Raw genomic sequence first — 11,742 nt, 5'->3', positions numbered from 1 at the left:
CGATTTTCTGTGGATTTAGCGATTAATCCCCAAGCAATGTCAAGAAACTGACACAGGTGAAGATTTGGTTGTGTTAATTCTAAAGATATACCCACACACAAGCAAATGTTCGAAGATTACTTACAAAACACCAAAGGTTTTTGTAGCCTATATCATTACTGTTGGTTGGAATTAAAACAAAATGCAGTATATTCGTTCAGGCTTTAAGAAATCAACTCTTTTCTTTTCATTTCAGAAATTTAATAATAATTTATGAGCACTTACATTGTCTCGGTATGTTCTCCGCATTATCCCTTCTCGCTGGCAGCAATCACATCACCTAACAGAGCCAAACCTAAGGTGTTCTTTGATAAAGTGGTGAAATTTGATCCATGCGACTCACAGTCCTTTAATGCAGTGATGGGGAAAATGTGTTGCAACACATTCTGAGACGCAAACCTCAAAGGGTATCTACAAAGCTAGACCACTGGCCTTGGTTAGGATTGTTGCTGATTAACATTGTTATAAGGATCTTGCCTAGTTCTCAATTACTTTTCATTTCTTTGCTGCAATAGTACACTTCTTAAAGGCAAAATGGCTGGTTGGAGGGCATCATCTGTGCGCTGTGCGTGAGGTTGCATATTTTCTCTAGAAATATGTCTTTACTGTAACCCTTTACTCTGCCTGAATCTCTGAGGCATCAAGATATCCATGTAAGGTATAAAAATACAGCTGGCAACTCAGTAAGCTTTTTGAGACAGACGTCTGATAAATAGAAGCTCTAAAAATAAAAGTTGTGCAAGAGGAAGCACACTGCAGACTAATATCCACCCTGCTGGATACTTACATCAAGAAATACGACATTTATTAGGTCACTGAGGTATTCATGTGGGGTTCAAAGTTCAAATTCAACCTAACTGCCTTTAGTTCACTGCTTGTAAATTTCACGCGTGTATGAATACTGAACCAACTCTCACTCATGCTAAAAACATATTAGAACTACAGTAATTTATGTGAAGTAACTGTAGAAATTACTAATCAGTTTGTGTTTTAGTTTGGCATGAGAAATTTAAAGATATGAAAAAATCGAAAGAGAGCCATAAAGATGGGCGTGTCATATTATGACATCTACGCACACGAAAAAGTAGTGAATGCACTAGGTGGCAGTAAAGTATCGGATGTATATTCGGTTGATTTGTTTCAGAAAACCGACGAAGAAGTGCAGACGGGTTTGTGGGTCTGGTCCAGATTTATCGAATAGAATTTACATGGACTAGCCGGCTAGCTTGAAATAGACATGGAGGAAGAAGAGGTCTCGGAAAACTGGGAGGAAGCTGCAGAGAGCGGCGTAAGGGACATTGTTGTAATAGTATCTTGTATGGCCATAAACTGAGTGGACACAGTCAGCATATGTAATTTTTGTCTGGTTTCACTACATTCTGATTACTTCAGACGAGTTCATGTTGTGGGCAGACAGGCCGTGGAGCCATGGCTTTTTCAGGATCGTAGCTAGCAGAACTTACTGGCATTATAGCTCAGCCAGCAAGATTGCTCATAAGCGATCAAGTGACCGCGTGTGATGCCAAGGATCAGAAACAGTGTCTGTTAGTTATTTTGAGGTAGTCCGAACCAAATGTATTGACAAGCTCAAGAAAGCAAATAGCAAATTATTCAGTTTATTTCGCGGAACGATGTAGCAACAGCTAACGAGGGGCTTTCGGAAACGGATTATATTTCTGAATCAGTTCACAGTCTTTTAACACCACCTTGTAATATTCGCTCAAAACGTGTGTATGACTGAACTGATGCTAATGGTCTTCGTCTGTGTGTCATTTTGTTTTGAAGTGATACCAACGCTAACTATTCAGACGCTGCCTCACAGCTGTTTGATCAAGTACCTCTGAAATGTCAATGAAAGCTTAGAGTTTAATTTAATATGTCTGCTGTTCGAAATTTTCCCCGCTAAGTGATTCTGTCTCGCTGTCACCACTGGGTTACAATATGCTGGGTTTTTTTTGTTAGTGTTTTTCATTTCTCCCTGCTAAAGTATTTATTGATGTCGTGACTAAGACGAGTCTGAATAACTCCTCCCACTCTCTCTTTAGGAAATTGAGAGAAGACTTGAGGCAAAACTTAAAATCATCCAGAAGTCAAAGTGAGTTTCATCAAGTGTTCTGTCTACATCCGTTTTTGCACACTTTTACCATCAGTTGCCTGGTGGCAGTTTATATGTGAATTAAAGACACACATTTTGATGTTAGCCTAATGAACTTCTATTGACTGAAGGTTTTTTTTTTTCATCTTGGACAGTGTGGAAAGCAGACCATGCATGCTTCTGGTGTTATTCTTTTGAGCGCATGTAATATCAGATGAAATATATACCTTTGAAGGTTCGAACTCATAAACTGACAAAGTATTCTGTCGATTGCAGAGAGAGCAGTGAGGTCTCTGGTAACTCCCCCATAAGGACTGCCATTGTAATACCAGATGATTCAGTGCCTCCAGCTCCCCCTCCTCAGATTCGCATCCTAAAGCGCCCGTCCAGCAATGGATCAATTGGACCTCAAATCCAAGCCCGCCCTACTCTACAAGTCAAGTCCCTGGCCCAAAGGGAAGCAGAGTATGCAGAAGCCAGGAGACGAATTCTGGGCAGTGCCAGCGCTGAAGAAACACCTCAGGAAAGAGACAGGCCAGATAGGTCAGAAGGATGAATTTTCGTACAGCTAGTAGACTTGTCAGAGAGACAGTTAATTGAGATACCTTTCTTATGAAAACTCCTTAAACTACCTGAAGATTCACACAAAAACACCTATAATTACTGCATACCGTGTTTGCACAAGCCATGATTGTAAAGATACACTCAAAGAATAGACTTTGAACAATAGAACAGTATTTAAGAACTCAGAACAATATTTAAGATTAGACAAGGAAAAGCACTTGTACTTGCTGATACTGTCTGCCATACCTACGTATAGGTAGCCAAATGCGTTTAAATAGACAGTCTGCCTCTTTTTCCTTGTCTTTAAGGTCAGTATCTGCTAGTGCCTCAACGATACCGGAGCAAGTTCGATCAAACAATCACATCATACGTCAGCCGAGAGGACCTGATGGTACACAGGGATTTCGCCTGTGCAGATAAGAAGCTGTAGAAAGTCTCTTCAGTGTTCGAAACTTCGGAGTCCAAGAGAGTTAGCTTCTATGATCGGAAGTTTGGAGGGTGTAGAGATTCAAAGACACTGGAGGGACAATTTCACAAAGTTACATGACATATAAATGTATGAATAGATATGCTATTATCAGGAGCCCCCAACCCTCTCCCATCCCACTTAGCAACGTGGCTCACCATTTTGCCATGTTCGAGGTATTTGTGTGGATGTGGAGGGGAAGAGGGGGCCAGGGAGAAAAAGTGAGGAGCTGAGGGTGAAATCTCCTCTTTGGCTGACACTGCGCACTGTGACTAGGCCATCATTTCCTCAGGACTCTGAACTCTCCCATTCTCCCTTGCTCCCTGAGTTACCTCTCACCTCCCCTGCTGTGCTCCCCACCCTCCTCACCACTTTGAGGACCCAAGGCTGAAACATAGAAAAGCAAAGAAAAAAAAAAAAAGAGGGGGGGGGGCGTCAATAGTGAAAAAAAGGAAGCATGCCCAGTGAAACAAAGCACTTTGTCTCCACAGCAAGATGAATTGGACAGTAGGCCACCTAAAGTTGGCCTCATAAAGCAATAATACTGAAACCCATATGAATGACAAGCAAATCTCAATGGGACATCTGTGTTGCTGAGCTGAAACAGATTATTTTTGCCAGCTTTTTTTTTTTTTCATCTTCATGGTCTTCTTTAAACAATTACTCTCGTCTTTTTTTTTTCTTAGGGCAGAGTTAAGTATTACCAGGTATGCATACTAATGTATGGTTATTATTGGTTTCTTCACTCTACGGCTAATGACAGATAAGAATGATTGACCTTGAATGAATGTCTGCGTACATGATCCTGACATCACATATTGTAATCAGCTTTTTGGTATTTCAATCACCGTCACAAATGATACACTGATAGAAAAGAAGCCAAGCATATTGTGTGAGTGGTAGAGTAGTGCTTTGGCGTAGTAATAGGATAGCTGATGCTTGACAAGAAGGGGTGAAAAATGAGAACTAGCCTATATAAGATAGACCTTTTTACTTCATTTCTTAGAGCAGTCAGTTATACAACTATAATCTGTCATTTCTAAATCTTTTAATGTTGGCTTTTTTCTGTAGAGAAAAAATAACTTTACTTTCATTTAGGAATAACAAACTATGTGTAGACAAGTTAAGAGACAAGAAAAGAACCAAATATCTTTGTGTGCCAAATTTCAGACAGTCCTTTTTAAAATCTCTGTTCCCTCAGAAATTCTCACTGCCTGAAGAGCTTGACTTATGGTGGAGACTTACAGATGATGAAATGTAGATGTAATGTTTGCTCTTCTCAGTCCAGTTGGGCTCTCAAAAGCCTTAACCGACTCCTCAAATTGCATGCAATATCTCATGTCGAAATATTTGTTTGTTTGGTGTACGTCTGTGTTCTTTATTTGTTTTATACAGTTCATTTCGAATTTTGGGTAACTCATTGTCAAGTGCAGTGGTTTTAAGACCGTTTTCTGTCATCTTGCTCTTGTACAACTTTATTTTTAGTCCAGAAACAGTTTTCTCACCCCCGTTCTTCTAATGACAAGCAAGTTCCTTCTGGATGAACTTAAATGTGTGCAGTTTTTGCCTTTTTAACCAAGCCTACCTAGTGCTGTTACAATTGCTTCACAGAACCCTAAAATGGAGGAAGATGTCACTTGCTGTCTCAGAGTATTTTGAACAAACAGCCTCTCGATCTTTTTCAGGAACTCCCTTTAAAAGAAAATCTCAATATTACATATTTTTGGCAGGTGGTGATGTAGATTAGATAGTTTTATTTTTATATTTTTTAAAGCAGAGTGTTTGTCAAGTTCTTGCATCTAAATGTAGAGATATTAAACATTAAGTATTAACTTAAAGAATAGTATAATAGCATATCAAGGGAACATTCTCGGTTGTTTGTGCATTCACTGATTATGTGTACCCTTTCACAATCATATGGATGTGTCAGAAAATGAGAATCAGATGTCTCCATGGAGCTTGTTTGCTCAAGTGAATGTAACATAGAAATGACTCTAATACTCCATGTGATAATTCCCATTAACATCTGTCAGCATGGGTGCACATTTCTATTGTCAGAAGCCTAGTTTCAGAGAATTTTTAGCAAGGCAAGAGACTTTCAAGAGTAATGTGAAACCTGTTAAGGTTCAAGAACCAGCATTCATCTTAACCACCAGGGAATGGTGTGTTTAAAACTGTTCCTGTTTTGTGTCTTTAGTACTTGCCTTGTGGGTAGTTGGCACTGTCCTCTCCCCTGCTGTAACGAGTTTATGAATTTTGTAATTCAAGACAGCCATATTAACCTACTGCCCGTTTCATCCTTACCACCTGTGCTGTTTAACCTGAACGTAGCCATTTTATCTGTGCTCTGATTTATTTCAAATAAACTGATTTAATGATATTTGTGGTGCTGTTGTACTTTTGATAGTTATATTTAGTTTACTGAATTCATGGTCAAAACTTGTCCAGGTTTGGAAAATACTATTTGAAATTTCCCCTAAAGAAGGAAAACTGAAAAATGTACTACATTGTTTACTTTCAGGCACCCAGCTGTTTGATATCCTGAAGGATTACTCAAAGACAATGCAATGAGCCAGATATGTTCTTATTTTAGTCAATGCAACCTTGATTGTTAATCTCATTCCCTCTTGCAGAAATTTATGAAAGTAACTGATGTTTTGTTCCTCATCAAGGTATTCTGCAAGGATGGATTACCTGGCGAGGTATCCACACACACACAGTGTGTATGGTAGGCAATACACATTGCTGACATTGCGGCATTGCACAGGTTGTAAGCCTCATGTGACACAAGTCGCTTTTCCCCGCTGACCTGATTAGAATTTAGTACGCAAGTAAATTCTAAATTCTATGGATTACTTCGAAGAGCTTTTAGGGTCTTTTATTTTTTACTTTTTAAGCTTCAAGTTCCGGAAGTGACACAAGCCACTCTCCGTGAACACTTCCTTGCCGTTGTACCCAGGTGATTGTTCTGAAAGTTTTGAACTCAAACAGCGACGATGGCCGATGACGGTTCATATGAATCAATACTCTGTGTAAAGCCAGAGGTTCATGTGTACAGGATTCCACCAAGAGCCTCGAACCGTGGATATCGGTGAGTTGATAAGTGGACATTTATTGAGCCAACTTTCGCTTGTCATTTCCAGTTCAGAAACTTCGTAGGAACATCTGACTCAGTGCAGTGTGAACTGTCTCTAACGGTCTATTTGCAGTTATTTCCAGATCGAACAGCCTAAATCTTAGATGGAAAGAACAGATGACTATTTTAGTCAAATGGGTCATTAGATCGATCTAGTTCGTTGGCCAGATGTTGCCATTGCAGACCTTTGCTCCGCACGAAGCACTTTGCTAGCTCAGTTAATGAAATTGCAGTCAAGCAAACCGGACGCACGAAGTATTGTGCTTGAAATGTTTATTTTTGAAGCAAAGTTTGTTCCCAGCTGGAGACGAAAATATTTTTTATTTCGAGTGACATATCACAAAAACTTAAACAGGAACTACTGACACGAGACATGGCAGTCTACGGTGGCTCAGAAGTGTCGGGAAGTTGGGTTATGTAATTTTACAGGGCAACCAGGATGAGAATGTTCAAGTTTTTGAACAGCAAAACAGCTGGCAATAACTTGTTGTCAAAGTCTTGGCACTGAAGATGGTTTTGTTAATCAAATGTTGACCCATTTGTTATTGTTTTTGTTTTGCATTCTTTGTAACCATAATTCTTGTAATTCTTGTCTTCTGTAACTCGTGTGCCGCATTTTAATTACGTTATGCAGCGATCCTCTGTGATGACCATTATATCCTCTTATTATTTACCTGTCGTTCATTTTGCTTGCAACAAAAGCGTCATGTCTATAATGTTATTCAAAACCTCGAACACATAGTGAAATCTGGGCTTTTAAGGCAAAGCTGCGTGTGACCTGTTGCTGGACTTGTGTTTTCAGTGCTGCTGACTGGAAGCTGGATGAGCCAGCCTGGAGTGGCAGGCTTAAAATCACTAATAAAGGCAAAATCGCTTATATTAAGCTTGAGGATAAGACCACGGGTAAGAACTACAGGAATAAAATAGATCATTAATCATCGCAGTGAATGTGATATTAGAATTGGTATAATTACTGTGTGATGTTTGTTTTGCAGGAGAATTGTTTGCTCAGGCTCCAGTAGATCAGTACCCAGGCTCTGTTGTGGAGGCTGTCACTGATTCCAGTAGATACTTTGTTATCCGGATAGAAGATGGCAATGGTTGGGGCATTATCTTACAAATGTATTGTAAATATTGGTTTGACAAAGTAATGTGCTTGTGTTGACTGTAAAGGTATTATATGTGAACATGGTTGCTGGTATTTGAAATGCTATATTTAAATAGCTCCAACTATGTCTTAAATACAGAAGACCTATCAGGTTTATCCTACATAACCCTGAGTTATTCTGTACATGGCTGGTACTCGGGCTTTTGATTTTGGGTTACGTTAGGTATTCACCTTTTGAAACTGAACAAAAGTCATATGTTGGTCACAATAAATGAATGATCTTAGCACAAAACTGGGCATAGTCCAAAACATGTAAATTCACTAATATGTATTTCCTTCTGTTTCTCTCGTTGCCTCCGCTGTTTCAGGGCGTCATGCGTTTATCGGCCTTGGTTTTGCAGACCGTGGAGATTCCTTTGATTTCAATGTGGCATTACAGGACCACTTTAAGTGAGTCAAGTTACTACCTGACTCGTGGCTCTCATTATGTTACTGTAGTTTGATTAAGAGCAATGTAAGAACAATTCAGCATTAAGATACTTGTACATTTAAAAACATGCTCACAGATCTTTGAATTCACCCTTTAGCACAGTCTTAACTCTGTTAACTAAAAATGAAGAAGACGAAACTGTATCCTGAAATAAAAGGAACTTAACCCTCACTTTTGTAGCTATTGCCTATCCAGCATCTTAAAAAAAAACACTGCTTTTATTTCCTTTTTGCTGCGGCTTCCCTTAGATGGGTTAAACAGGAAAGTGAGCTGGCAAAACAAGAGGCTAATTTCAGTGCAGGACCCAAATTGGACCTGGGCTTCAAAGAGGGCCAGACCATCAAAATCAACATTGGGGTAAGAGATAAGAGTTGGGAGAGGCACGAGATGTGTGGGGCACAACTTGACAGGCGGGAAGAATTAATTTTTTTTTTTTCTTATATCAGAACATAAAGAAGAAAGACACAGCTACAGCAGGAGCAGCCAAACCCCGTCCAGCCGGCAGTGGCCTTCTCCCTCCACCTCCTGGTGTGAAGAGTGGAGGCCTTCTCCCACCCCCAGGAGCACCTCAGTCAGCAGCCCCCACACAGCCCAATACAAGTGAGTCCAGCTCAGTGCAGCAGTACTGTAAAAAGACCAGAGTCAAATAACACTTCCATTGTGCTTCACAATGAGAGATGAAACAAGTCTGGTGTATCGGATTCATCGTGAAAAGTAGTCTTGCAACAGTTGAACTTGTAAGACTGTGTCATAGCCCAATGTTGGCAGTGCATCTTTGATCTTAATGTTGGTAATACCTAAATGATAAATTATAAGAGTGTCAAACAATATTTTTTTTTCTCAGGTACACTTCTTGATTTTGGAGCCCCCTCTGCCCCCTCTGCCCCAGCTCAGCCTACTCAGGACCTGTGGGGAGACTTCACTGCTGCTGGTACCAGGTCAGGTCCAGTTCCTGTTTCTCCTTCTTATTGTAACCATTTCTTTTGTTCCTCTTAGAATTCAGATTTGATTAAATGTATTCACTTGACCTTGGAAATTTGAATACACAGACAGTTACAAAACACTTAACTATGTCTTGTACGACATCGAAATAGCATATTTCATTTCATTGGCATTGAATGTGAGGAAGGTTTATGAAATCAAATGCCCTACCATACTTATTTCTTTCTGCCTTTACTTGCCTTTCTTTACAGCTCCAGTCAGGACACTGTGAAATCAGGATGGGTGCAATTTTAGGTGTTTGAAGAACAGTACACACAGACATATAACAAGTCCTGGTCCTCACATCACTGTAATAGTATGGAGGAGAAATGGATTAATAATGTGGGGATACAAGTGGACTGTTTCTACAGAACAGACAATGGAACTACTTTATTGCATCAACATGAACTTTCAGACACACATATTCACAGTTAACCAGCTCTTAGTTTCAGTGACACAAAGATGTCTAGTCTAGTATTTGAAAAAGTTTTTTTTTTTTCCTATGCAATCTGAAGAGACCATAATGGATGGCTCCCTCTTTTCTTGATTTGAAGTATAAATAAGTTCATGTGGTCTTTTATGTGTCTGTTAATGTATGGGTTCAGTTGCTGTGACTTTATATGTCTGTTGTCATTTTGATGGAGTTTCTAGACCTGAGTGTGGTGATTTTTCTCTTGTCTCCTCAGGTAAACATTGTGCATTCCATATTGTTTTAAACTAATAACTTACCTACATGTTGAGGCACACATTCGGCCTCGACTATGACTCTTCCTAGATTTCTCACAGTGATAGAGAATGATCGTCCTCCCGTGGCCCCCTTTCACTTGTTCTTTCTGTCACTTCATTTCTTTCCATCTTTTATAGACTTCATCTCTGTTTTTTTTTCTCTCAGACATCATCTCAAACCAGTGATTTTTCTTTTTTCTTGGGATTTTGAACGTTTTAGTCTCTTTTGTGTTTATCGTGAGGGGAGTGTGAAAAGGTGTTATGTTATGGTCAGTTTGTCTTTCCTGAATTCTGTGCTCATTCTGTGTAATGGACACTGTGTGTGTGGGGGGGTGTGGGGGGGGGGGGGGGGGGGGGATCTGCAGTGTTGGCTCTAGGAGATCTTGGTCTTGTAGTTTTTTTAAATGCTCGACTCAGTGCTGCAGTAATGCTTTTCTTTTTTCACTCTCTCAGTCTGTAGAGATCAAAAAGTCTTTCTGAGGCAATGTCTCAGACAAATTTCTATGAGATATTCTTTTAGGTTAAAGGCATTATAGCCTGACTGACTACAGCATAATCTCAAGTCCTTGTTTTATTCACAAACGGAGTGAAAAAAAAGGCTATACTGAGCTTTAGATCATTTCATTCTCATGGTAGTGAATTTGAAGATTTGTGTGTTTTTATATTTGTTTACAAGTTGTACCAAAATGACTGTTTCCTCTTTACCCGAGCCACCTCCCCATCAAATGCCTTAAAGTGGATAGGATCAGTTAAAGTGAGATAATGGGTTTAGATTTTGGAGCATTTGCCACGAGTGCCTTTTAAACAAAATACCTGTATAAAATGTAAAGCTACATTTATATGTAAATAATAAACTTCTTTTCCTGTTGTGACTTTCCTCACATTTATGTGATTATGTATTAATTTAGCTGCGATAAAAGCGAGACATTTCAAAATGCTAAGCCATCCAGGCATAGCTCAGCATTAAATATGAACATCAGTGTCTTGACGCTGTAAAGAGGATATTGAGGTTATATGGATTAATAAACACTTTGAAGCAGTGTCACCTTAAGGCACACCAGGGTTTACAAATAATCTTTAGGAACAAAATGTACTTGATTGCATTTTGAGCAAGTATTTAAGATGATAGACACAATGAACTGCATATAGTATTACAGTATTAGTAGATCTGACACACTGTTGTCTTCTCATGGTTTTCCTTAGTGACCCGAGGCACAGTTAGTGTGGGGTTGCTGTAGATGTCTCCATGGTGTAAACTGTGTTTATGGTTTTTTATGCCTTAGTAATTCGTCTGAAGGGCAATCAGCTGAAGGGCCGTAATGTAAGTATAGTTGTCTCACTTCATTCCTCTACCCGGTGTCAAAGGAAGAGATTTCAGAATGTGTGTGAGTATGTGTTTTAAGAAGTTTAATTGCCGGGGCGCCTTAAGTGGACACCTTTGAAAGACAGTGGTCTACCCAATTGCGCACTGTGCTAATTCCCAAGACAATATTTTCAACGCCAGGAGGACTCACCGGGCTCAGTTTGGACTACAGCGCTTTAAACGTTCAGTTTCATGACTCCAGTGATACTTTAGGAACGAAGCTTTTGTGACAGTTTGAGCGATTGTACAGAGATACATAGTCCCTCCCCGGAAAAGACTCGGAACAACACTCAACGAATCGGGATACATGATGTGTGATCCTGTTTTAAACCAAACAGTTTCATACAAAGGCGCCACATGCATAGTGTCATATATAAGATGTTCACGTGTTTGACACCTTGCGGTTTATCCCATTTCTACACTGGGTAAGATTCTTCTCGTTATGCTCGTGCAAAAGTTTGCATCGCTAATATAAAGCTATGTGAACTGAAATGACTAGCTTCTGGCATTAGTAGCTTGTGCCTGCATGCATCACAAGTATTAGCTCGCTTATGAGGAAGCAAGCCCCTATATCATATTACATGAAGAGCACCACTTTTATCAGTTCCAATGTCGTGTTGGTGGATTGTAAATATGTTGGATGGTAAAAGAAGGCAGGAGGTTGTTTAAAATATTATTTGATCGTAACCCGGCTAAGATAATAATTACCCGCTAGCTACGGCAGATGGTTACAGAAACAACCCAACTCAAAAATGATGTGATTGCTTGATCTGA

At 39.6% G+C, this 11,742-nt stretch overlaps 2 protein-coding genes across 4 annotated transcripts; both read left to right on the top strand.

Moving 5' to 3' along the window:
• The first annotated feature begins 1,270 nt into the window (after positions 1 to 1,270).
• Positions 1,271 to 3,856, top strand: LOC115814662 (SUZ domain-containing protein 1-like). 3 transcript variants are annotated; one of them, XM_030777581.1, is made up of 4 exons: positions 1,271 to 1,327; positions 2,085 to 2,128; positions 2,420 to 2,677; positions 3,022 to 3,856. In XM_030777581.1, exons 1-4 carry the CDS (start codon positions 1,277 to 1,279, stop codon positions 3,116 to 3,118), a joined length of 450 nt encoding a protein of 149 aa, XP_030633441.1. In that variant the 5' UTR covers positions 1,271 to 1,276; the 3' UTR covers positions 3,119 to 3,856. The 3 variants fall into 3 exon arrangements, with proteins under 3 accessions (XP_030633441.1, XP_030633440.1, XP_030633439.1); XM_030777580.1 differs by having other exon boundaries at positions 2,411 to 2,677; XM_030777579.1 differs by having other exon boundaries at positions 2,085 to 2,134; positions 2,411 to 2,677; positions 3,007 to 3,856.
• A 2,248-nt stretch (positions 3,857 to 6,104) lies between these two features.
• On the top strand, positions 6,105 to 9,928 carry necap2 (NECAP endocytosis associated 2). The gene is made up of 8 exons (XM_030777566.1): positions 6,105 to 6,255; positions 7,103 to 7,203; positions 7,296 to 7,400; positions 7,777 to 7,858; positions 8,147 to 8,255; positions 8,345 to 8,498; positions 8,743 to 8,836; positions 9,092 to 9,928. The coding sequence occupies exons 1-8, from the start codon at positions 6,161 to 6,163 to the stop codon at positions 9,132 to 9,134; spliced, it is 783 nt and encodes a 260-aa protein (XP_030633426.1). The 5' UTR covers positions 6,105 to 6,160; the 3' UTR covers positions 9,135 to 9,928.
• Positions 9,929 to 11,742: the final 1,814 nt, after the last annotated feature.

This window comes from Chanos chanos, chromosome 6 (assembly GCF_902362185.1).
Source record: "Chanos chanos chromosome 6, fChaCha1.1, whole genome shotgun sequence".
In the NCBI taxonomy this organism is placed as follows: domain Eukaryota; kingdom Metazoa; phylum Chordata; class Actinopteri; order Gonorynchiformes; family Chanidae; genus Chanos; species Chanos chanos.
Note: the sequence above shows the minus strand (reverse complement) of the source record. Positions and strands in the feature narration are given on the sequence as shown.